This window comes from Durio zibethinus, chromosome 6 (assembly GCF_047325235.1).
Source record: "Durio zibethinus cultivar Kanyao isolate XHJ-2024 chromosome 6, ASM4732523v1, whole genome shotgun sequence".
Lineage (NCBI taxonomy): Eukaryota > Viridiplantae > Streptophyta > Magnoliopsida > Malvales > Malvaceae > Durio > Durio zibethinus.
The window spans coordinates 8,694,573-8,721,497 of NC_143167.1; the positions used below are offsets into that span (position 1 = coordinate 8,694,573).

Here is a 26,925-nt window from a genome sequence, read left to right on the forward strand (position 1 = left end):
CAAGAATAAAGTAGAACTAGAGATGTCTTAATAGTAAAATAAATTTATCATCGTTAAAAAAAAAAAAAAAAGCCCATCTTGTATCTTATGTGCCATTCTATTGAGCACCTCAATTTTCTTGCATGTTTTATAATTTTTACATGGCATCAAAATTCTTTTGCATCCATTGAACTTGCTTTTCCAACCCACTATCCCTCAAAGCATTCATAGCCGAATGATATAGCCTTCCATCCAACTTTGTTCCTTCAGCTTTGGTGTCCTTTAGAAGCTTCACCAACTCATCAACCCGACTCGTTTTAGAGAAAACCCGAACCATGATGCCAGCCATAGCCTTATCGATCAGTCCGCCCTTTAATCTAAACTCGTGGTACAATTTCATACACATCTCATACTCCGTCGCTCTACTGTAAGCGGTAATGATAGTAGTGTAGCTGACTTTATCCGGTGCCAGATTTCTTCGACTCATTTCTTTCCACAGCTTCTCTACCTGTCTCAAGTTATTGACTCTCCCATGCATGTCCATCAAAGAATTGTAAATCCATATATTTGGCTTGCACCCTTTTCGTTTCATTTTAGCCACAAGCTTCATTGCGTCTCCTATCCTTCCTGCTTTTCCATACATTGCTATCATGCTAGAATGTGCCACGACACATTTATCAAACCCCTTCTGCTGCATCTCTGAAAATATCATTTCAGCTTTCGAGTTGAGACCGATACGACAGTAGGCATTTATGATCGAGGCGTAAGTTACTTGACCTGGTTTGCAGCCTTGCAAAAGCAGCTGTTCATAATTTATAATGGCAGATTGAAACCCTCTTCTTTTGGAGAATCCATTGACTATTGTACAGAAAATGCAATCAGAAACCTTTATGTTTGCATCCTTCATGACCCTCACAACTTCCAAAGTTTTCTCTAATAACCCTTCTTCTATATACATCAACACCAGTTTCAAAAACACTTCTGGGTCCCTTACCATTCCCCTCTCCTCTGCCTCTTTGAACAGTTCTTCAACAACAGTTAAATCTCGAATTCTCGCAAATGATCGTATCAAGGAAGAGTAAACTGAAGGACTCACAAAAATTTCTTTCTTCCTCATGTCTCTGAAATATCCAAGAGCCTCGTATGCTCGACCTGATTTCGCCAATGACGCACATAGGATACAGTATACACGAGGTGCAACTGGTGTCAAATTTAACTTCCTATTTTCAAATTCTTCAAATAATGAGGAAACTTTGTCCATATCACCAATTTGCTGATAAGCTTCCATTACCTGGCAACAAGATTCCGAATCCTGAAAAATTCCATTCAATTGCATTGTTTCATATACAGCAATTGTGCTTCTATACATGTGCAACTTATTGTAACCTTCCATTGCTGAATTAAATGCAATGACAGCAACTTCCTCATCTGATTTAAATGAGTCGAGCAAAGTCTCCACAACCTTGAATTTTCTAGCTCTAATACTAGTAGTAATTAATCTAGAACAAGTATAAGTATCAGGCAAGACATGGTAATGCTTAAAATCCTCTGAAAGAGACATAATTAGATCCCATTTCTTGGATTGGACCAAGTACCTGATTAGAAGCTTTAACAATGGTTTTTCTGGTATGAACCCTGGCCTTTGTTTTGCTTTCTCATAGTAATCATATGCTAGCTCTTCACTCTGTGTATCTTGCAATAACCCACACAAAAACCTATTTAAATTATCCACATCTGGTAGAGAAAATTGTTGAGGATCATGAAATTTTAGGCCCAACTTGGTGATGGGCACATTGGTTGATGCATCCTCTAGGATGGTAGATGGACAACCTGAGGAGTTGATGTGGAATAATGGAAGGTTGGAGCTGGGGAAGGAGACAAAGTGAAGGGTTTTGCATGATGAAAATAGGCCAAACTTTCTGGTTTTTGATGTGTAGGTATCAGTTGAAGCTAAGGACCAGTCTGGGAAGCTGGAAATGGCCATGTTGGGGGGGGGGGGGGGGGAAGATAAGGTTAGTGGAACTGTAGGAGCAGAACTAAAGTACTCGGTGGAGCTACATTAATAGCTTATCTTTTTGTGGATTGGATTTTGCCATGTGTGCATGAATTATATCAACCAATACAAAGACGACCAGTGGAACTTGAATCTATCTTGTGAAGATAACAAAGGACTGCCTTCTGACACGTAGCTGCAACTAGAATGGCAGCAGCAACTTTGAAGAAAGGCAGAAAGAGTAGAGCTTGCTGAGTGGCCTGAGTAAGTTCAGTAAAATGAAAAAAAAAATGAAGAAAGTTCTGAAGCTAATTGAATTTGAAGGGAAAAAAAAAAACTATTTCCTAGTATATATATAACTTTAATTTCAAAGTGGCCTACTATTTCACCAAATAAGGAGATAATAACGTAAATGAGCGTAGGTTTTAGTTAGCTTTAGTAATTTTAAATATAATATAATTATATGATATAAAAATAATAAAAAATAATTTAAATTTTTTATAAAAATAATATATAAATTTTTAAAAATATATGTTTTATATTTAATATATCGATATAAATTATAATATGATAATTTTTATATTTTATATATATATTTAATATAAATTTAAAAATATATATTTTATATTTGACATAAACATAAATTATAATATATTAATTTTTATATTTTATATATATTTAATATGAAATATATATTCACAAATTATCATATCTAATTTTAGTTTTTACAAATTTTCCTTGTTGGGGTAAAAGTAACATTAAATAATAAAAACAATGTGTGTCAACTTATAACCGCAAAAAAATCAAGGAAAAATAAAGAACTCAAGCTCATTTTTTTTATTCCAGCGTTGGATTTAATATAAGCAGTGAAGTAAACAAAAACCAGCTTCTCATTGCAATGCAGCATTGTGATTACAAATGAGACTCGTAAATCAAACAGCAAAGCCCGCCACTAATACAAAGTAGAAGCATAAACCTATGTGGAAGAAGGGATTATTGCAAGGAACTGCAAAATGTTCCATCTAATTCTACCTCTGCTATCTGATAACTTTCTATTTATTCGCACACAACAAGAAGAAAAACAAAAGAACTCGAATTACTCGTATGTCCAAACTGCCATTATGGAGCAGCTAACTCAGTTTGCTTCTCATAATCATTTCTTTGTTTCCTCGGATTCGTTGGTCATGCATGCTTGAATAATTTCATGCTAAGCCAATGGAAATATACAGCAACCACAAGTACAGGAATTGTTAAGGGCACCAAGTAGCAGTAATATCTGTTAAAGAAAGGGAAGCAAAAAATCAAGGAAAAATTTAGGGATCTCAATATTTTAACATCATTAATAATTAAAAAAGTGCCTGCAAAACTTAAAATTTCTAGTGTAAAAAAAAAGAAAAAAAGAAAATCTTTTTATAACATTTTTCAAGTTTCAGCCAAGCACAAAGCTAATTGATTTTGCCTTGGTAGGCAAGTAATATAACTACACCACTACCACTGCAACACTCGCATCATAAAAGCAAACTAGGCCAAATAAATTTGATGTTTTTTTCTTTTCTGTCTGGTTAACAAAAACTAATATGATCGATCATCAACACATCGGAAAGATATCTGTCAACTTGAGAATGCATATATCCACCATGCTCATTCTTACAAGCCACAAAAATCATGTAAAGCAGAAGTTCAACTTCAGGGAACTCTAATCAGAGAGTGTTTCCTTTATGGAAATTCTCTTCTCTGCCCCATCCCCACTTTCCCCTTTCCCCTTTTCCTTGCTACCTTTATTCAGGCATATAAAGGTAGGCAGAATATCAACACACATATCTGCTTTGCCATATTTTTATTTCCATAGGTTGTAGCACTAGCAACAAGAATACCCAACTATACATTTACCAACATCAACTAGACCACAAAAGATAAGAATGCCATGCATCCAATATACCCCAGACATTAAAATGAAGAGGAAAAAAGAAATTAAAAAAAAAAAAAAGATAAAAAGGGAGAAAACTATGCTACTTATCCCACCAATGACATATATTATTAACAGTGCAGTCAACAGCCAAACATCAGCCGCATCAAGCAAACTGGCTAGCAACCAAAGTGTATAAAAGCATGCCAACAAAGCCAAATGCATCAAAATGGAGAGGATAAACACAATGTGTGTGTGTGTGTGTGTGTGTGTGTGTGTATAATGTTACCACGGTTGCACACATAAACCGGTGAAAAAGAAACTGAGATAATTGATCTAATACTTCTCTGTTAAAACATGTATGGGATTATACTACTATCAATAAAAAATAATACCTAACAAAAAAATCAGTAAGTTTTAATTTGTTTTGTTATTTTGAGTATGATAGCATTTTACTTTTTGTTTCTTATTTACCCTCTATTTTACTTAAAATTTACCTAAGTTGATTAAAATGTACTACTTCTAACATATTATCAAACATAATTGTTTTATGTAAGAGTAAAATCCTTCTTTTTATAGAAAATAAAAATTAGAATCAGGGCTTAGTTCAACTTTATAAAGTCACCCTTCAAAATAAAATAAGTTTGAAATTCAAATCCTAACTCTTATAACCCCTTCTCTATCTTCAAGCTAGTGAAATTAAAAAAAAAAAAAAAAGGAAAAAAGAGGTTTCTACAGTCCAGCAATGGTTTTCATTATTTTCCCTCTAATTTTCTACCATCCAAACATAACCTTAACAACCGGCAACCTTAAAATAAAAACCTTAGCAACAGCGAGACAACGGTCACTCGAAAATTTGCAACAAAACCGAAGGACAATTAAAGAACATACAAACGAGAAGCTGAAATTACCGGTCTTTTTGGATAGCTGCAATAAGAGGATAATTCGACGGCGGAAGAACCTTCGAGATAAAAGCGGTGAAGAGAAATCCAGGCAAGACAAGGGATCCGGTTCCAACCAACAACCACCCCCAAAAAGTCGTCGTTGCTAACCTACTACTATTACTTCTATCCCTGGAAACCACCATTGATGATTCCATTAATGGATTTCCAGACCCAAAAAAAGAGAAAAATGAAAAACAGAACAGGTCTGAAAACGTTGCCGTTTTGTTATCTTTTTTCAGTTTTAAACCCGGGTCGCAACCCGAAGTAGGCGAAAAGGGCCAAACTTTAAAAAAAATGAAAAATATTATCTCAATTGTTGCTTAGAATTTTTTATGCTTCCTCGAAAATATAAAACAAAAAGAGCTTGATTTTTCACTTGGAAAGCTATGCTTCAAGTTGTTCAATCTCTCCAATTTCAAGTTTAGGTAAATTTCTTTTTGTTTTTGAATTAAACAGACCGTTTTAACAAAAACTTTTGATTCTTTTTTATTCTTTAGTGACATGAGAACCTTGAATTTACTCATAATTAAAATTCTTGATATTAATCTAATTGAGTTGAAAAAATAAAATTCTGAAATTTTGCTCATATTTGGATTTTTTTTTTTTTTTTAAGTTTATAGTGCCGTACAATGTGTAAAATTCTGTAGTTTGTTTAACATACGTTCAATTCAAGTTTATATCTTAATTCTAATGTGTGCTGCAGTAATAATTGTTAGACTAACAAAAAGCCTTTTTTTTGGGGGGGTGTTGTTGAATTGTTCATGATGCCAAAGCAGTCCAATAACTTGTTGTGCATGAGCTTGTTGGAGTGCTAATAATCCTCACCCAAACCCACTGTGAGTCCTGAATTCTCCGAATTTCTGCCAACTGCACCATTTAATAATTTGCATTAGCTTCTTATTCATTTTTTGATCCTGACATATTTTTTTATTGGGAAACTTGAGGAAATTGATTTAATGAACTTTATTTTTTCCTGCTATTTGGAGAGTTATAATTTGTGATGACATTTTTTTTTTTTTTGGAATTTGTCTCTTTATATGGCAGGTTCATGAAGTTTATTATATACCGCGTATGGCTATGTTTTGTTCAGTTTGGATAATTAATAAGATGTTGGATATTAGAACCATGGCATGAATTATTGTTTGATTACTTACTCTGCCATCTCTTAGCTCGAATATAACCGAATCTTCAGAAAATGGAATTGGTCTTGTAGGAGCAACCTGTATGTGTTTGTAGAGATTTAAAAGTCAGTTTAATATTATTATTTTCTACTGAGAGGTAGGAATAAGTGTATGTGAATAGCTGGATACAAACCTTTGGGTCACAGTTTCCATTGGGGTCATTTGAATTCTCCATTTCGTCATCTAAACTAGCTGTGAGATCATTATCAGTACAAACTTCTTGATTTCTATCTTGTGCTCCCATTTCTGTTTGATCTTCGGTAGCTTTGACTCCATTATGTGCAAAACCACAGTTTTTCCATCTCCATGTCAATTGGTCCATGTACCTTAGGTATACATTTCCGTCTGAACCTATCAAAAACAGTTGATTGCCTTCAAAACATGGGCCGGGAGGAGCAACCAAGGTAACATCTTTACATGGAGTGCCATGTTCCACCCAGATCCAGCCATCCCATGCATTCCAGTGATATTCAACTAGTCCACCATTTTCTGAAAGCATGAAAAGTGAGCCTATTAGTGAAAAGAATGAAGGCCTCATAGCAGTTCCTGGCGACATGGATAGAACCAAATGCTGAGATTGGTGATGCTCATGCCACAACTCAGTCACTTTGTTATACTGGTAGAGCCTGCCATTTCTTCCAACCACAAACACTATATTTTCCCTAAAGATTTCCTGGTCTATTATGCATGCAAGTTTGGTTTCTGGAGGGTTTCGGCAATCTTTCCATTTGAACTTCCTCTGGGCAACCTACAGGGCATTTAAGGATGTTTGTTAGTGCAACACTTTGAGAACATTTCATAGAATCTGTATAACTAGTTCTCGGAGTCTAGATGCTGGAATTATGTTTCAAGTGTTAAATTTTACATTTTATATTTTTTAAATTTAAGTAGCACTTAGTTGCACCAGACATTATAATACCATTTTGGTTCCTCAGTATCTGCTGCTGCTTAAGGGATAATGTGAAATTTTGCCTAGTAAAATGGTTTAGGTATAATATAGTGAAAATGAGATAAATTGAGTCAGTAGTTAAATATTTAATTCAAGGCTTGTATTTCTTATGAAAGAATTTTAAAAATGATAAAGTAGCATTGTTGTCATCTTGCCCTTGTGTCTTTCTTTTGTTTTTCTTTTTTTAGGAGGAAAAGAAAAAGAAAACTAAACAAACCATGATGTAATTAATCTGTTTGCTTTTTTCATTGTATTTGATTTCTGCAACTTACCGTGAACTGCAGTAGTTTTCCGCTTTTGCTCACAAAGAAGAGTGAATCTTCTGCTGTGACTTTCAGTTTACCAGGCATACCATCCCAAGGCGGGCCTCCAATAACTTGTCTTCCCTTCCTCATTGCGGTGCAATTTATCCATGCCAGCTCATTGCTGCTCCTCTCTCTGATAAGCAAGGTTCCATACATGTCAACAAAAAGTAAACTTCCATTGTAGTTTCCTAGGGCACCTTTCATAGGTGTTGAATGATCGTGTCTTAACCAGAGCCATGCACTTTCAGTGTAAAGATATTCGAAGGTCAAACCACCATCTGTTATGATAAAAAATGATACACCTGCTTGCATCACCCTCAGTCGGAAGTTAATGTTGATCCAGTTATCTGGGAAACTATATTCTTTTGATGCTTTCGCTAATCTACTCTTAGATGTGACTAGAGATAAGTAATCCTGTTGTGCTTTATTACCCTTTCTCCTTCTTGTCAGTGATCTTGTATTTCCTGAATCATTTGGTTCATCTTTTATACCTGCTATGCAATTCGTAGGTCCACGTTCCTCTGTGCAATACTCTGCATTCCATCCTTCTGTCTCAGGGGCATCTAATATTGACCAGACATACTTGGATGATAATTTTTTCCGCACGTTAAGTTGATGTGTTGGTCCTGAATTTTCACCACCTAGGCCAGGTATATGTAACTCCGCAAGTCTACCGTCATCCAGTGCAAACAGTGTCCTGCCAAGTTGAAATTTTAGTCCTGGAATACCTCTTGCAGCCTTTGTGTTCGGTGGATGATTGTGATTCAGCCATGCTTCTGAAATTTGGTTCTCTTGAGCTGTACCTGTCTTCACATGCAAAAGTTATACCAAGATTTGTAGTATGGTTGCTAGATTTTCTTGAAAATTGTAACTAGTAGGTTGTGCAAATGCACCATTATTTTAAGACAATTAAATGCATTTACCATTATTTTAAGACAATTAAATGCGTTTATCTTATCATGCTTGGAGGTCTTATATAATAAAAGCCTTGAATTCCCAGAAGTATAGGTGCATAAGAAAGTACAACCTCATTTGTGCTCCCTGATTGACTTTTGAGTTTTTGCAAGTGAATTTGGTTCTAGGTACTTAGAGACTTCTTTTGTAGTTAGATTGTAGCTGAGATTTGAGTCATCTTCATTGTTCAATTAAACTCATTGAATTACAGGTTGCATTTCAAAATCTTTTTGTAACTTTTTTTACTGCTGAACTTAACGCTGATTGCTTTATCATCTACTCCCTTATTTCGACTTTCTAAATTATCTTCTGTAATGATTGGCCCCTTAAAATATTTTTCTTTTAGTCCTTTTCATGCTTCTTCATCTTTATATCTATAACTGATTGCTCTGATATACAGGAGTATTTGGAAGTGACTAAGACAATACTTCAATTTCAAGGACACCGACATATATATAGTTAGATGTGGAAATATCTTATATTATTGGTTTCCACATTTTGTAGTTCGCTTTGCTTGTGTTGTTCTAAATCTTATTATTTCTTTTGTGCTTTTTTGATGGATCTTATCAGCTTCTCTTATTTCCACATATTTTAACTGGTTTTTGGATCACAAGCAAAGCAAGAAATATGGTGGCGGCACCTTAGAGAAAATGTTTATTAGAATTATACTATGATGTGGTCCAGAATGAGATTGCCATTGACATCAACCTCTTGATGTATGAAAAAACTATGTTACTTGAACTCAGGGGGTGAGTGTTGGTTATTGGTATTGTCTAAGATAGGTATGTTCAAAATTTTTAAAAGTTTTTCATATATTTGGGGGATACTAGAAAATGAAGGGTCAGAGCAACATAGTGAGAGAAAGAATAGTACGAATATCTGGGAAGCATACAGTTAAACCTCATAAAAAACTAATATGTTTTCAAGATATCATTTAAGGGAGATTACTTATCAAACTATTTAACTCTTCTTTTTTGTTTTCCCTTTAAAAGGAAAAAAAAGAAAAAAGAGAAAGAGTACTGGGTTGCTTTACAACACTACTTGACTTACCTGACTGTTTTGGTATTCGATACTCAAATATTGATCCAGTGGATGTAGTGAGAAACAATGAGAAGAGCCTTTCATTTGGCTCATCTTCCAGCAAGGAAGTAATAGACGTCAGGTGATGATCTTCTGGACTTCCATGGATTATCCATTTCCATTTCCTTTGATGTAGTCGTCTCTCTACCAATTTACCTCCCTGTATATTTGAGGAAGTTTGTAAGATAAACTTCAAATTTAGGATAATAGGATGTGTACACATTTTGTGGTCCTCTAATGTGTAATTAGTTTTTAAGCATCGGTAATATGTGAGAGTATGAATTGTTCATGCAGAGTACCTTTGTTAGAAGAAACAAGGATACAAAGTGATCTCCACTAAAGCGATGTACAGTGCAGCCCAGTAATGGTAACAGAGAACCATCCTTTTCTATTTCTTCATTCTGTATATGCTTCTTCCATGATGGCCTTGAGCTCTTATCATATTCATAGAGATCACCTGTAGAACTATTGCACCATTTCATGTTTAGCTCACCCCCTTTTTTTTTTTTCCTTCTTTTTGGATAATCATGTTTAGCTCACTTTGGTAAAATTAAAACTGAAAATAAAAAACAGATTGTAATTTATACTCTGATAACAACGTACATAGATACTCATGACATTCACACAAACTCATTCCTTCAGATCATAGGAACTTGTTTTATCGACTTTTTTATTTTATTGTACATTGATTTCTCAATTTGACAATTCTTTCATTTAGCAAAACTCTGAGTTGTGTATTTGTCAAAAAAGAATGGGATAAGGTCTAAAATTACTACTCTATTTAAGGTGATGGATCAAATTTACCACTCATCTTTGAACATTACTATTATACTTTTAAATTTGGTTCAAAAATAGTCTAAAGTTAATGATAAAAGAATATTCTGTGAGAAATAACAGAATATTCTACAAAATTTTTTTAACTTTTGACTATCTTTGAATCAAATTAGAAAGTATAGTGGTAAAATTGCACCTGTACAGATATGAGTTGTAAATTTGATCCATCATCCAAACTAGAGAGGTAAATTTGAATGTTATCCCAAAAAGAAAAAAAAATATGCCTTGTTAGACCAAGGATTTCTGTATCTCTTTACTGGACAGAAAACAGACTAAAGCTTTGCTTGGTAGAGAGGATGGAAAGAGGTGAGAATGAAAAACTTGTTAATCTAATAATTAAAACTCATAACTATTTTCCTACTTTGAAGCTTAACCATTAGATTAACAAGTTTTCCATCCTTACTCTTTTCTATCCTCTCTACCAAGCAAAGCCTAAAGGATTGTGGATGTGTGCATGTACTTACAGAGAGAAAGAGAGAGCACCTTATTGTATATACTACTTCTGTTCTAATTCTAGCTGCATTAGCTATTGCTGCAACATCTGCTCCTGGTGGTCGGCCATGACTCTCCCATCTGTACTATGTTTACAGCACATAATCCAACTGGATATTAGAGTCTTCTACTGAAATCTAAATGTCATTTATAGAGACTGGCATATGAGACTTGAGGCATCAATGGTAGCGATGATTGAAGGTCACTACTTGCATTAAGACTTCGAAAGAAAAAAGTTCTACCTTGGGGGCTCAACCTCACTGAGTTCTAGCAACAAGCCATTCTTTGTGCAGAAATAAACTCTCCTGCATTGAGTTCAGAAAAATAAAGAAACTATTAGTAGAGACACATTGTGTTTATATTGCCATGAAATTTGACCATGCCTTTCCCTTATGCATTATTCCCTGAATCAAAATTCTCAATATTGAATAAATTACTTACAGCCCATCATATGAAACAGTACCAGACTTTATTTGAATCACTGAACTCTTTTCCGCTTTATTTGTACTTTGATTGAATTCAGGTTTGAACTCCACCCAAATTGGCTGTGAGCTGTCACTGAGTTGCATCTGAAAAAGGGAGGATAAATCAGCCAATAATTGCAGCAAGGAACCCTTGTGGGCGCAATCTAAGTAAGTCACTTTTTCAAGATGTTATGTGTAATATTGTTGTGGCTATGGATTCAAAAAGTTGAGAATGAGGCTTTGAAGTAGACTATGATGGCAATTCTGCCTTATTTTGATCAAAGTGGTTCTATGTGCTTGCTCTATTTCTGCTCTATGGTGTAACTCTTATTAACATGACTTCTCACTCTAATCTAGTGCCTGTAAAACTAGACTCCTAAAATACTTACCAGAAAATTATAGAAATTTTTTGAATAGCAGGCACTTACACAAGGGAGAAAATGATCCAAATATTGTTTAGTTGCAATTGACTTTGTTCACTTACCACAAGAAGAAATTCATCTCATCCAAATTTCAACCTTTACCCCACCCAACTTTAGGATAACCAGACAACTGGTAAAAAAAATTAAAGGGAGAAACCAAAATTTGAATAGGGTGTTTGATTCTAGTGTTGTTTCTTTACTTATATAACAGTACTGTAATTGTTCTGAATTTAAAAATACTCAAGTTTGACTATAGATTCCTGTATAGTTCATCTTATTTCATCTGATTTAAATTTGAAAGCAATCGGTTCTTAGTGGTACCTGATATAGAGTTCCTTCCTCTGAGATAGCAAGGATTGTCTGGTTGACTATCCAAACAGAAACTGCATGAGCTGCTGATATCTGCAAGTCACGTGGTACTATCACCCACTGAACTCCATTCCAGAACCTCTCATAGATAGACCCACTTTCACCGGTGACCCAAATGGATGTATCCAACATTTTAGTCAAGGAAATTCTTTTTCTTAAAGGCAAAACTGTATAAGGGTTCTCCTCTAGTTTTCCCATATCATCCCTCATTTTTAGGTTCTTCTTTTGGTTAGAAACTTCTTTTTCATATTCTAATTGCTCTTCTTTGGTCTTTGTTGTTTGATGAATCAAACCCACTTTAGTACAGTTATCATTAACACAAGACATAAGATCAAACGGAAGTTTCACTTCAACCCAGCTGTTGGATTGCTCTTGAAACTCCCAGAACCGATCTGTTCTCTGCTCGAATTGTCGAGTTGTTTGTTGAACAAAGTGTGGGCACCATGAGGCAGAAGTAAGAAAGATAACGCAGCTTATTGACAAAAGGACCCATATGAAAATTATTAAATGGAATACAGACATGGCAGCTGAAGAACGTGAAAAAGGGGATGAGGAAGCCAGATATAACAGAACTCTTCCAAACTATGATATGTTGATTGTGTCATAAGCAAGTTAGGTTGGTTTTGAGCAGTTTGTGGTGCCCCGTATGGACCGTAGTCGAAAAGGCTATCCCGAAGTACTTAAAAACTAACCATCACTTTTGGAAAGACAACTGCTCCTTTCCTGGCCACTCTATTGCCATGAGAGCTATAGAAGGAAGATTATGGTTGTGGGGGTCCATGAAAGAAAGAAGAGAGAAATAATTACATATTACAGATTTCTTAGATTGTAACTACCCCTATATTGCTGGGCATCTGTATTTGTCAAAACTTTTGGGGTGAGAATTAACAACAGCAAAGTCAGGTTTTCTCAGTAGGTTTTATTTAACTTGTTTTTAACTTTGCATGTGTTGTTTGCCGGTAGTGAAGCTTTTTCTCACCTAATTATACGACTTTTGGTCAGTATATTTAAAGTTTAACCAGTGGGGTAACCATGCTGGTGGAAAAAAAATCCTTGCTTGCTTTTATAATGTAAATCCATTTCTTGAAATTACTCTACTAACTTCACTTTCCACATCATGGTATAGATTCATTGTATTATATGTTGCATTCAGGAGAGTTATTCTGCCAATGATCAAATTACAACTACAGTCTCTAGATCAAACTTTTGGGGTCCTTAAGGGTACTTGGTTACTTGGTTCCAAGCATGGAATCATGGAATTTCAGTAGAATTCTTCTATTTTTTTTTTTCATTTAATTTGTAGGATGCAAGAGATGGTCATGTGATGTGACTGTGTCAGCTGAGGTATCATGTGTTACTAATATTCTATGATCATTGGTAGTAAATGAAACAGACACAGGTTTTACTTAATTTAATGACAAATTTTCTTAGGGCAATTCTTTCAAAGGAGTTTCATGTTTGGATGATCATTGGCCTTTTCAATTTGGATAGATGTGATGTGAATCCCCAAATCATCAATTGGATTCCATTGGAGGAATCTAAAAGCATGCATTCATTCATCATTGATTTTCGAGGGCGCTAAAAGTGGGGTCTACAGGAGTTATTATGGCCTTGCATTTTGCTCCTAAACCTGTGCCATCCTTGAGCATTGGAATCTTGGGTCGGCCACTAGAAATTGGCTACAAAGAATTTGAAGATTTCTAATCTCTTAAAAATGAAAGAAATGGGTTACTTCTTTGTTTTCCTCTTTTGCTATTCCTATATTAGTATATTACCATTATACCTTAAACTTTAGAGCAATTTAAGAATATTCAACAGAAAGTTTCTATTAGAAACTTTTTTATAATTTAAAAAGGTTTTGAAAAAAAGCACGATAGGGAAAAAGACCAAGATCAATTTAAAAAGCATGAAATGATATTATGCATAGTAAAAAAAAGAAAATTTTGAATTATGTAACATTATATTTAATAGAAAATACCATGATAAAATAAAATAAAAAAAATAAAAAAAATTATGTTTTTAGTTTTATAATTTTTTTTATCAAATTATTAAAAAAATTTTTTTTTTTTATCAAGGAGACAGAATCCTACATTAAAGAGGAAGAGAAAAAGTTGGGATTCGAATTTTGACCTAGATGTTTTCTTTAATGTTATCTTGATCATTAGATCAAACAGTTGAAGAAAAAATTATTTTTCAAATTATAAAACAGTTGCTAACATAAATTTACTTTGGAATATTCTTTAATTGTTTCAAAATTTAAAGTATGATAGTCAAATTACATTAATTAAACAATTGATAGTAAGTATAATAATAATTTTACATCTCATCCCTTTGTATTTGATAATGTTTTCACCAATATACATGAAGATGTTATTGATTAATCAAATAGTGACCAATTACATGGAACCTGCGTGGATTGACTTTTACGGATAGGTAGTGAAAAAAGACAAATTATTGAACAAGTAATTAGACTTTTATGCTTTTAACCAATTTAACCAAGGTTTAAAAAATCCGACTTCACGAATTGAACCGGATTTGACTTGGTATTTAAATCTAATTTAGGGTTAATTTTGTATAATTTTTTTATGAGCAGTGGACTTCGAATTTTTAAAGCTCCTAATCTTCTACTTTTATGTTAAAAAGCATATCATTAAATAAAAAATATATTTTTGTTAAGTGTTTATTATATTTAATATTTATTTAATATCAAAAGTAATGAACTAAGAGTTTTGCTCCATGTAATTATTTTAAAAAGGATTTGAAGTTTAAATCCTAACACATGTAATTTTTTTTTATTCATTAAATAAAAAATAAGCGATGTAACGATAAAATTAAATTTCTACTTTATATGTTTTTCTAAATTTTCTTAATAATTTAGGTTAAGAAATTGAAGATATACATGCAATTTTTTTTTTATTTTCAGAGATCACTTTTATTAAAGAAAAAAAATCATGCATTTAATATTATTTTTTTAAAATTGGATCGGTTGGTTGAACCGATTGAATAGTAAACTGAAAATCCTATCGGTTCAACTTTCAATCCTGCTCCAAAGACATTCCTTTTTACTGCAATTATAGTAGAAGATTTGCAATTGCTTTTAAACAAACAAAGAAGCAAACAACGAAAAAGATAAAAAGAATAGGAAAGTGATAAAAATAATATTAAAAGTGATAAAAGTCATCTTATGATTATATGTTCAATAATTTTTTATATTAATTAAAAATAAATGTAAAACTAAATTGTTTAAAATTGAAAAAAAAAAAAGAATTGAGAAGCTTTTAGATAAAGAAGTTTTTGGATAATAAATTACAAAAAATTATTATAAAAAATTAATAAAAATATTTATTAATAAAATTTTTTATAATAAAAATTACATAATATCAATAATTTATCGAAAAGTGTCAACTATGAAAAAAAAGTGAGAAACTTAAAGATAAAGAAGCTTTTGAAAAAAATGACAAAAAAAATTGTGAAAACTTTTAAAAATAATAAAAATATTTTTGATAAATATTTTTATGAAAAAAAAATTACAAACGAATTATTAAATATCAATAATCGCTTGACGATTGTCAAGTAATTGGTCTCTTAGGAGACTACTTTTCCTTTTTAATTTGTTGTAGTCTATATTTATTTATATCTTCATACATAAATAAGAAAATATATACACTTAAATTCAAATAATTTATATTGTTTTAAAAATTAAAGATATCATGGAAAGACAATTTTCATTCGTTTAGGTTTTGCCTTTTGTTTATCTTGAAATTTGCTTTAAAAAATAAAAAAAATAATAACTCAATAAAAAAATGGAAATTGAGATCTTTTAGAAAAAAAACCTACTAAAATATATCAATTTACCTATTTGTTACTAAATTAAATTGAATAGTTGAATATATTTCTTTACAAAAATCTTAAAATGAAATTTTAAAAAATTTTAAAACTTATGATTTTTTTATATCTTCTTACATATATAAAAAATATATACACTTAAATTTAAATAATTAATATTGTTTTAAAATAAAAAAATTGATCCCAGACGTAGTCGAACAAATTTTATAATATTAAATAAAAAATCAAATTAAATTTTAAATTTTTATCAAATAAAAGTCAACCACTAAATTTTCCTGAGGAGTAAAATTTTTGAAAGTCATATTAATATACTCAAAGGCACCTTATGAATCGTTTGATATATTTATAGTTTTATATTTAATGTTTTTGAAACATTGTTTTGTTTTATTTTTATTTTATTGAACTTGAAATACATTTAAAAAATTAATATTTTATTAAAATATATATTAGAAAATAAGTTACCACGTAAAGAAGTGATTGGGGGCATGGGTTGTGGAAGTGGTAGTGGTTCGATTATAAGAAATGACAGCTTTAACTATATATCATGCATTCATGATTATATGTAACTTTACCCTTCATCCTCTCTCACTCACACCTATTTTTATTCCTCATTTTGGAATCATGAAATCAATAATTTTAGTTGTAACTTGTGTTTGCACCAAATATATACCTGCCAATAATGAAAGGGCATGTGGCAAAACAAAGATGATTTTGCGTTCTCAGAGGCCAATCATCAAGATACATGTGGTTTGATTAAATCCAAGTCAGCCAATTAATATTTTGATTAAAAGATTAATTAATTCGATGATTTTGAATTATGTCGTTTTTAATGTGGGGGATTTTATATATGTCAGCCACTAGAAATTTGTTAAAACGGTTATTAGTATTAATAATGCCAAGTCAGTCGTATCAAGTGCTTGTTTGATCCTGGTGTATTTAGTCAAGGAAAACGACTGGTGACCAACTTCCTAATACTTAGCGAAGAGCAACCAACTTCAATCAGCCATTGCTTGAGCCATAACCAGTGGAGTATTTCCTTTCTAATCAGCCTTTATTTTGTTCAATATTGGTGATCTGTAAACACTCAAACCATTCAAGCAATCAGCATTTATTTTATTACAATTTTGACAGAGAGCTTTAAATCAATAAGTTTTCGTATTTTCTTGTTTATCGTGTTTAAGTTCAATTTTTATCGAATTCTACTTAGTGGTTAATTACAATTTTTGTTCTATATTTTTACGAGTTAAGTGATCTGTTTGCAATTTCAAATGGACTCATAAAGCTTGATCTTCCTTCTCGAGCTAACAACGCTTTGTCCGTTTTCAATTCAATGTCCTTTGACATAGTTTTTATTGATTGTTTTGCTTCAAAGGATAAAAATCATCAAGGTCACATCTCAAATTTTGCTAATTTGTATTCAAAATTAGCTAGCAGACTCGGTTGATTTAATGTGGTTGAAGATAATTTCAACAACTTGAAAAATAATGAATGTTAATTACATTTATGATTATGAAAAAAATAGGAATTTATACACAAACAATAGGAATTTATGTAATTCATGCGTGTTCATTTATTAGATAATATATTAATTATGAATATGAATATTATTACGCTTAAATCAACTGATTAATTATTAATTTTGTTAAAATTTGATTAACATATTCATATTTTGGGGTTGTCTAGATGAGTCACGCCCACATCATTAGCTCTAGAGAAAAGGCTTGCCCTTCACCAAAAGAAGGATTCGTTTAACCCACTTACAACCTATTACGACAATCATTTCAGAATTAATCGTTTGACATTTAACATGTTGAAAATTATTAAATGCAATTGATATTTACTTATTATTAAATACGACTCATATTTATCCAAAAAAAACCATCTCAAGCTCCATCCAGACGTTTCATTTGCTATCAATTGTCTTACTTAGATGATCACTTCTTGATCTCGTGTATAAGATAATTTGAAGATCCGGTAGGGAAGCACGTTAAAAACACTTAAACCTACCATACACTTAGAGCTTCTCCCCTATTGAAGTTTACTTCACTCACTTCACAATTTTCATTTGTTTTCTTCCTTCTTTTATCTTATTTCAGGCATCTTATTGACTTAAATGTTAGAATGTATATTAGAGTAACAACTTCGACGCCTTTTGATTATATTTTCTGGTTGTAGGTCATAGCTATCATCTTCTTCAACTTCATCTCCTTTCTTTCAGTTAAAACACCCAAAATAAATATTTGTGTTTTTTATTTTTAATGAATTGATTTCTAATTTCAATCATTTTCAAAAAAAAAATATTACATTTTTTTTTTTTTTTTTAAGAATGTTTTTGTTCTCAAATTTGTGGATGGAGACATGGAATTTGGGTGGGAAACTGTAAAGAGAAGAGCCCTTGAAGAAAGGAGGCCTTTTTGACCATCCACGGACGAAATAGAAAGAATTTGTATGACAAAGACCTCTAAACTAGTGACCTCACTTTGATGAAAAGGAAAAGCTATTTGCCTTCCCTGTGAAAAAAGTTTCTTATCTTAATAAAATTACTAGTAATATATTCGCACGTTGCTACAGGTTCAAAGTTTTTATTTGTAATTAATAATTTTTAAAATAAATTTAATAAATTAATAAAGTATAGTTTTGTTTATAATTTTTTGATAAAAATAATAATTAATGAAAAATTATCAATTAATTTTTTATTAATATATGCATTTCATTCTCATAATTTATATAACAAATCAAATCCATATTTACTATTTCAAATTTATCTTTATAAATATAATTAAAAAAAATTAAAATAAACAATTAAAAAAAATAAAAACTAAAAAAAAAAGACCCAAAAAAAAAAAAAAAAAGAAAAGGAGTCAAATAAGAGTGCCAAGTAGGACTTCCACTTAAGAATGACAAACAGTCAGATAGACGGTGGTTTATGTTTATCTTGACATTGATTTGAGACAAGGTTGTTTATTTTTTACGCTGATTCCAACTCAACACATATATAAATATGTAAATGGATTATTAATATCCCTTAATTTGAGAGATAAAAAGTTTATTTTTTTTATGAGATTTTATTCAACTCGATTTTAAATTATTCAAGATTTAAAGTGATTATTAAATATCGAAAAGTCTTAGATAAAATATATATATATAAATAAAAGTTGATCCAAATTAAAATAAAAAAATAAATTTAATAGTATAAAATTTATGAAAATATTATTTTTATTATAAATTATATTTTAATTATATATAAATATAATATTTTAATAAATTAAAATATTAAATAATAGCTTTATTAATATAATATATATAAATATAAAATAAAATAAATAATAAATATATATTCTTATATCTTTTCGAAGGTGAGACGAAGTAAAGTATTTTAAACCCTAAAACATAATTTTTAAATATATATTTACTTTAATTTCATAAAATTATTGAAATTTGTATATTTTTATATTTTTTATTAAGCATGCATATAATATATTTTTTGATATATTATAATTTTATATTTAATTGAGTATAAGGACAAAAAATAATTATATTTTTCATTATTTAAAAAATTTACTTTTTAGAAAAACTGATATGTTTAATTAATTATTTTTTATTATAACATTAATTAATAAATAATTTTATTTTAATACCTTATTTTATAAATTTTTTTCGGAGACTATTTGGTGATATCATCATCTTTATGTTTAAAGATAATAAAAAAATAAAAAAATGAAAAAGTGATAAAATGACGACACATGGAGAAGCTAAATAATGGTGAATATTTTGGTTAAAATTGGTAAAATTAAACGTATGGATAGATGGATGAAACATAAAACAAGTCATCCCTATTGCATTATAGTACCAGGTTGGAGATAGGGTTGTTTAGAGAGGGTGATAGTTCTTTTCTTCTTTAGCTTTTCAGTATTCTAAAGTGAGTAGGCAGTTGGGTTTCGATTAATATGACGAGCACTGGTGAGTGGAAATGGCCAAGTTTCTTTTTACATGGTTATGTGCTCTGTCCATGGAGTTATTGAATATGGGCCCAATTCCGAATTATGACCCTGCCTTGTTTGCTGGGCTTGTTGTACCTGTTTAAAACTCATCATCCTTGCCTTCATTTTATTGCATTATGATAAACTGGGCTTGTGTGAATGGGTGTTTCCGTAACCTAAACAAAATTTTCAATTTTAAATCACTCACCTGATTTGTAATTTTGGTTTTTTAATAAAGAAAAATTTGGGTTGGGGGGGGGGGGGGGGAGGAAATAAAACAAAAACCCTAGGGATTTAACCATTTAGTTCTTCTTCTCTATATCCAAAATTCAACCTTTCAAAACCAATACATTAATAAAAAGAAAACAGAACACGATAGAAGCTGTAAGTTTCAATGCTTTCTAGTTTCTGGGTTTTTAAAAATTTTTTTTTTTAATAATTACTTAGTTTAGTTCAAGTAGAAGGATGAAACTGTTTGATGAAATGGCTAATTGAAAACAACAATTTTCTGAGCAATTGTTGCAGAGAAACTGAGAAACAATGGAAGGTAGACTGGCGAATTCGTGGCGGTTGACAGCGAACGACAAGAATTTCATCAAAACTGCTTTGCTTTCAGAAATTCGAATCGATGGTCGAAAGCCCTATGAATACCGTAAGATTGCAATCAAGTTTGGCAGGCAAGTTCTAGCATCATTTATTGATGTATGTAGATAAGAATTAGCTTTTATGTATTTGGATATTTACGGTAATGGGTTTCTTTCTTTTCTGCTTATAATTACTCTGTTTCACGCTTTATGCTTAATACGGTAACTGAAGTAAAGGAGCGTAATTTTGTGGAAAATACATGCAACGAATAACATAATAGATAAGAAACAAGGACAAACAAACTAGCCTGTAATACCATGTTAAGCTAAAACCTATATACAATAGGTGGAGATGCTCAACCTGAAGACAAGGCCACAACAAATTCTAAACTTAATTGATGTGGGTTAACATCCCTTAATAGTATTTATCTATGTTTACAGGCATGCATGTATGAAGTGTATGTTTATGAGAATAATTTGATAAATGTTTGTTCATATTTAGGAGAGATTTCTATCTGTGATTTTTCTTTTACTAATCGAAGGATCATGTCTTGTTTGATTCTATTCTTCTAGTTGAAACAGGTAGATGCATACTACTTTTTTTTTGTTGCATAATCAGATGATATCAAATTTTAATATTATATTCTTTTGATTTCCTCTTTTCGGTTAATGTGAGTAGCTTGTTTGGTGGATATTGTTGGTAAATTGAGTGTTTAATTATCATGGTGATTTACAGAGAGGATGGGTCATCAGAGGTGCAGCTAGGCCAGACCCATGTTATGGGCATTGTTACTGCTCAACTGGTTCAGCCTTATAGAGACCGACCTAAGGAAGGGATACTTTCAATCTATACGGAATTTTCTCCTATGGCTGATCCTTCATTCGAGCCTGGCCGTCCAGGAGAATTGGCTGTGGAGTTGGGACGCATAATCGATCGTGGTCTAAGGTACTGTTATATTTTAAAAGACTTGATTGAAGCTTGATTTTGTCAGATTTGTCTTCTTTGTTCCTTTGAATGTATTAGGCTTATAGAGTGTTAGTTTTCTTATGTTGTTATAAGTTTGATTCTTCACTAATATTTTCGTGTTCTATAGAATTAGATGTCACCTAATGAGCATGTATTTTCTTTTACGAATGGTGTTTTGCTAACGATGCATATTTCTTCTTGGTTAGAGTGACCTTTACTAAGCTTTTGTGGAATGTGGCGGAACTTACTTACTGGTTTGTCACTGTGCTGTTCTTATTGAAATAATGGTAATTGAATGTTTATAGTCATCTCACAGGGAAAGCAGGTCTGTGGATACTGAATCACTGTGTGTTCTAGCTGGCAAGTTTGTGTGGGCTATTCGGATTGATCTCCACATTCTAGATAATGGAGGGTACTACTGCAATCTTTCTATGATTTTATTACCCTAAGGCCTAAACTGAATATCATTTCATAACTTGTTTCTCTGCTAATATTAGATGTTCATGTTCGGTTCAACTTAATATATTTTGTGGAAACAGAAACCTTGTTGATGCTGCTAATATTGCTGCTTTGGCTGCTCTACTGACATTCCGGAGGCCTGAATGCTCATTAGGAGGAGAAGATGGTCAGGAAGTAATAGTGCATCCACCTGAGGTCAGATACTTAACTGTTTGGGCTTTTAATATTAGTGTTTTTGTTTTCGTATATATTACTTTGCTTCTTAAAAAAGAATTACTGTGAAGATGGGAAGAATTTAGTGAGTGTTGAAACCTAAATTTGATGCTTTTTCAACTAGGTGAATTTCATACTTAAGAATATGAGTCCTGAGCATGATTATGAAGAAAATTTTCTTGCTTCCTTTACATGTTTGCTACTTTAAAAAAGGAAATATGTTCATCAAATCTGCATAAAGTGGAGAGAATCAATTCTATAATGTTTTGGAGTCAGTTGACTTGTGGGCTGTTGATGCAGGCTTCGTGATAGATGCTATATAGGCATTTAAGTCAGTGTTATTAGTACCATTCCCATAATGGTGGTAGTGGCCGGAACATGCCCTTTTTCACCTAAACCAGTACACATCTCCCCAAATCCTTTCCAGCTCTAATACCGAGCTGTGCCAGCTTGCACTGGTTGTACCAGTCCATTTAGGCCATTTCAGTTGAAAAAGGCTTTTCTGCCAGTACTGACCACATTCAGAGAAACTCAAAACTAATGTCAGATCTTTGGTGAATAAATATTTTTTATGTGAATCCTCTTCCTTCTTTCTTTCATCCTCCTTTAGCAGCTTCTTTTGATGCTACTACCGAAAACTAAGAAGATAAGTTGGTGGATTCTTATGTTATTGCGTAAAATGGGTCTGTAGATGTTCCTGAGAAGCTAAGCAAAAAGAAGAAAAAAGGGTTGTGTCGCTGCATCTTGTTTCTATCATTCCTTGTTACAAAATTTGATCTTTACCCTTTGACTCACTTTAGTGGGCTTGGCGATCAATTGATGCAAAGAAATTTGGCCTAGCTTGAGCTTCACCCATTGATTTTTTGTTTGATATGCTATCCAATTTAACAATTTAATTGTATTAAAAGATATTATATTTCTATATAAATTTATAATTGTGTTAATTCTATGTTTTTATTTCAATATCAACACAAACAAATGTAGATGTTGTTTTTATTAATTTGAATTTTATTTATAGTGATTTATACATATATTTACATACGTAAAATATACTTTATGAATATATATATATGTATATATCTAAATATATTAGAATACTGATAAATCTGAAAGGGTACACCAAAACATACTAGTAATAGCATGTACCATTTTAGGAGGAAGACCAAGACACTCACTAGTATGGTACTGAAAACCTTCATTTAAATTCCTTATCCAACTCTTAGAGAATTAAAAAAAAAAAAAAGTTCCTTATCCAACTCAATGTTTTAAAGTTTGACTACAATCTTCCATGATTACTATGTGACATAAAACTGTATGCCTGATGCGATGAATCAAAATAGTCATGATTACTTGTAAAATAAATAGATTTGAAACATGGTATACTCATCTTATTTTTTCTCATTAACCTTCTCTTGGAACTAGTGAGAACTTGAATATCACTTTAATTACTTCACTTATTTGTTATCATTTTTCTTCCTCTCCTCTCCCATCATTTTGATCACACTTTTCATTCTGACTCCATTGACTGTCTAATTATGGTAGTTGAAAATATGTTCTCTTTTGACAGATAAGGGAGCCTCTTCCTTTGACAGTGCATCATCTTCCAATTGCAATAACCTTTGGATTTTTTAGTAATGAGAGCATCCTGGTAAGTAAATTTTTGTGATCAGGATATTCTAACTATATTTTATTAACACCTCTTGTTCACAGCTGAAGTCATGCTCTCCTTCAATGTGACGAAATTCAGGTAATAGATCCAACCCACAATGAGGAAGCTGTTATGAGTGGAAGAATGACTACAACAGTTAATGCAAATGGTGATATTTGTGCAATTCAAAAAGCTGGTGGAGAAGGTGTCCCTCCAAGAGTTATAATGCAATGCTTGCAGCTTGCTACAGCAAAGGCTGTGGGTATAACAAAGCAAATAAAAGAAGCAGTAAGAATGTTTTCCTCAAAATAGTTTTCTGAAACTCGTCTAACTTCTTCTTAGCTACTTAATTTTTTGTCTTGTCATCTTATAAAAATTTCTCTACAAATCTATGGTTGGGATGTTTGAAATTATAATTGGTTGTACTAAAGTGCAAAACGTGAAGGGAGGAAGAAAACTTTGAAATTTTGTTAACATGCAGCAATGCTCTATGAAAGTAAATCACTTAAGATAACCATTGAAAGTAGAGAACTCTGTATAAATTACATGAATACTTTGCTGCCTGTCTCCAACTACTAAACAGAAAGAAAAAGAAAACTATGTTGTAAACCTGACTAATTAAATAAAAAAAGGACAAGAAAGGAGTCTTGTATTATGTGGTTAACCAAATCCTACTTCTTCCCTAGATCAAAGCTTCTATTGATATTCAACCTCGAACAAATCTTGTCCCCTTCTGTAAAATTTAGCTGTTGATGTGCAGCTGTATGACATTTTGAGGTATTATTTGCTTAGGAATAACTATAGAAACTGGATGGTATGTCTTATTTCATTTCTTGATGTAAAATTTCTACTATCCGTTATTTTTTCTGTCAAGTTGCTTTTTACAAATAATACTTTACCTATTAAGTTTCTACTATTCGTTGCACACTTGAGTTTCATTATGCATCAATGTAGGTTGAAGTGTACAACACAGAAAGAGCATTACGAAAGATCAAGCGCCACCCTACTTCTACTAGTGTTAATGTTAGAGAGAAACAAAACCAGTCTATTGGTAAGTAAGAGTTTAAATGCGGAATCAGGGGAAAGATGTAGATGCAGCCTTTGAAGATCCTTATTCATTACTTCTTTCTTGTGTAATTTCAAATTTTGAAATTTAGAATTTTCTGTATTTTATTGTTCAGTGCAGAATCATAATTTCTGAAAATTCTGCACCCCCCAAAAGTTTCATTATTCTAGGAATTTAGGTTTTCTCAATTTGGGGTCCAAGTTGGTTGCATGGTTTGTAGTTAGTTTTTGTTATGGACCCTGGTTATAGTTAGTTGGTTTCCAAGTATCTTAGAATACTTTTAATTTATGAAATTAGTTTTTCTCTGTTCTGCTAAATTGAAGCATAGATGTATTTTTGTGCTTTTCTCTCAGCTTTGCCTCCACTCTCATAAAGCAAGTACAGTTGCTGAGAAATCTTGAACAGATGCTTGACCGTCAAGTTGCTCAGAATCAAAGTTCATTTGGTTCAAACCCTCTATACCTCCAAGGCCCCCAACTCTACCTCTTTAACTTTTGAGAATATAACAGCAGTTATTAAGTGGAATTAAAGTGTAAGGGGAAAAAAGCCTATATATATTTCGATTGAAGAAATGGAAAACAAAAGGTTCTTTCTGACTGAACGTGAGTTTTGGACCTACTCGACTCGCGTGCCTAAATAATTTTCCTATATGCTTAGCTGCATCATGATGCTTGAAAAAACTAGATTATTATTTTTTTTTTTTTAAGAGGGGCAGAGTCTTACGTTAAAAGGAGAGGGAGAAAACTGAAGTCGAATCTCAATTTGATATTTTCTTAAGGTTTTTTCGGCCACTAGATCAAAAAGTTGAAAAAAAAAATTAGACTATTTTTACATTACACCGTAACATCGTTAACGATTCGAAAAAATTAAAAATTGATTTAAAATTATAATATTTTAGATTAATTTTTTTATTTAGTTCTTTAAATATTAAATATATAACTAAATTTGGATTAGATTTGAAATCAAAAATTAAAAAAAAATGAATCAAATTATATATTTTTATCAACTTTTATTTATATTTTAAATTTTTATAAAGTAAAAATAATTATTTATATATAAATTTATTTATATATTAAAAAATATATTAAAATAATATATAAAAATAAAAATTCAAAAATAGATAATCGAACTTAATCAATTGAATTCAATTCAGATAAAATTTTAAAAATTTATAATAGTATACATTATTAAAAAAATTAAACTAAATTCAATTTAATCCAAATTGTTATCAATCATAAACACTATAATGTTGCAGTAAAAGTAAGGTATTTTGTTTTATATACAAAAAAATTTTTTAAGGTTAGGACAAGCTTTTTCAATTTAAGTTTAAAGCATGTTGTAAATTTCAGAAAGAATTTATATTAAATTTACAAATAATTTGTCAGTAAAGATTGTTGACTCAAAATTTAATTATAAACTTTATAAACGAAGTATTTGAATCTTATTAATTCAACAATACTAATTTGGGAATGTTTGATTACCAATTCAACAATCTTACCAATATTTATTAGGTCCTAAGTGATTTACCCCTTAGAAATCATTTTCAAATTTATAAAATATAAAATAATACAAACGAAAATCCAATTTCATATAAAAAGTAGAATCATATTGAATTATTTCAAATATATATATATATATATATTTACTTATACATTTATAAAACAATTGAAAATTCGGTAAGCCACTATCATGGCAAGTTGAGTTTAATAAATAAAAAATCCATTCAAAATGTTTTTAGAGACTAAATATTTTGTGGATTAATACACGATTTAGTCCAAACTATGCATCATACTAAATCACTTGTTGCGAGATAGATTTTTATCTTACTCTCATGTAATCTTAATTTTCTCCAATTCCAAGTAAATTACCCAATAATTATGCTCAAATTATAAGATGAATTTTACTCACCTTTGATTCGAATTAGACTTCAAATATTGATCTTAGAGAGAACACTTATAGAATAAAAGCTTAATTTCTCTTTTTCCCTTTCTCTCACTCTAACCCTTCGGCACAAAGGTTGCCAATCTTCATTTCTTTCTCAATTTTTTTCATAACATAATATTGGTACGAGAGACCACCATCTACAGTGATTGGATCTCGACATGCAGCATGTAATAAGGTTAGAATATATATGCTTTACATTCAAACTTATCTCATCAGAACTTTAATAATTTTGATTGTATTGTTTATCATTTATAAGATTTAAGTCCGTCCAATGCATGAGTTGATAATTTCAATTTATAATAATTTTTTAAAATAAAATAAAAGTAGTCATATAAAAAGAGTTTGA

The 26,925-nt window shown here is 31.3% G+C and overlaps 3 protein-coding genes and 1 long non-coding RNA gene across 9 annotated transcripts; 2 read left to right on the forward strand and 2 right to left on the reverse strand.

The window, feature by feature from the left end:
- Positions 1–128: 128 nt before the first annotated feature.
- On the reverse strand, positions 129–2,005 carry LOC111285294 (Pentatricopeptide repeat (PPR-like) superfamily protein). The gene has a single exon (XM_022874658.2). It carries the CDS (start codon positions 1,961–1,963, stop codon positions 137–139), a length of 1,827 nt encoding a protein of 608 aa, XP_022730393.2. The 5' UTR covers positions 1,964–2,005; the 3' UTR covers positions 129–136.
- Positions 2,006–3,264: 1,259 nt separating this feature from the next.
- On the forward strand, positions 3,265–12,784 carry LOC149518409 (uncharacterized). Of its 5 annotated transcripts, none has more exons than XR_016342805.1 (6): positions 3,265–5,025; positions 5,599–5,658; positions 9,204–9,373; positions 9,586–9,658; positions 11,141–11,249; positions 12,175–12,784. It is a non-coding gene; the product is annotated as an uncharacterized LOC149518409 (long non-coding RNA). The 5 variants fall into 5 exon arrangements; XR_016342802.1 differs by lacking the exon at positions 3,265–5,025 and adding an exon at positions 5,033–5,247; XR_016342804.1 differs by lacking the exon at positions 9,204–9,373 and having other exon boundaries at positions 4,471–5,025.
- On the reverse strand, positions 5,269–12,527 carry LOC111285590 (uncharacterized). 2 transcript variants are annotated; one of them, XM_089762077.1, is made up of 10 exons: positions 11,825–12,527; positions 11,059–11,186; positions 10,860–10,922; positions 10,609–10,698; positions 9,591–9,756; positions 9,262–9,451; positions 7,225–8,060; positions 6,137–6,751; positions 5,977–6,042; positions 5,269–5,689 (listed from the first exon to the last, which is right to left on the reverse strand). In XM_089762077.1, the coding sequence occupies exons 1-10, from the start codon at positions 12,392–12,394 to the stop codon at positions 5,582–5,584; spliced, it is 2,832 nt and encodes a 943-aa protein (XP_089618203.1). In that variant the 5' UTR covers positions 12,395–12,527; the 3' UTR covers positions 5,269–5,581. The 2 variants fall into 2 exon arrangements, with proteins under 2 accessions (XP_089618203.1, XP_089618204.1); XM_089762078.1 differs by having other exon boundaries at positions 9,262–9,481.
- Positions 12,785–19,953: 7,169 nt separating the features above from the next.
- Positions 19,954–25,231, forward strand: LOC111286120 (exosome complex component RRP45B-like). The gene is made up of 9 exons (XM_089762079.1): positions 19,954–20,082; positions 20,212–20,375; positions 21,019–21,228; positions 21,566–21,661; positions 21,789–21,903; positions 23,489–23,569; positions 23,669–23,857; positions 24,524–24,620; positions 24,989–25,231. The coding sequence occupies exons 2-9, from the start codon at positions 20,239–20,241 to the stop codon at positions 25,006–25,008; spliced, it is 945 nt and encodes a 314-aa protein (XP_089618205.1). The 5' UTR covers positions 19,954–20,082; positions 20,212–20,238; the 3' UTR covers positions 25,009–25,231.
- The last annotated feature ends 1,694 nt before the right edge of the window (positions 25,232–26,925 follow it).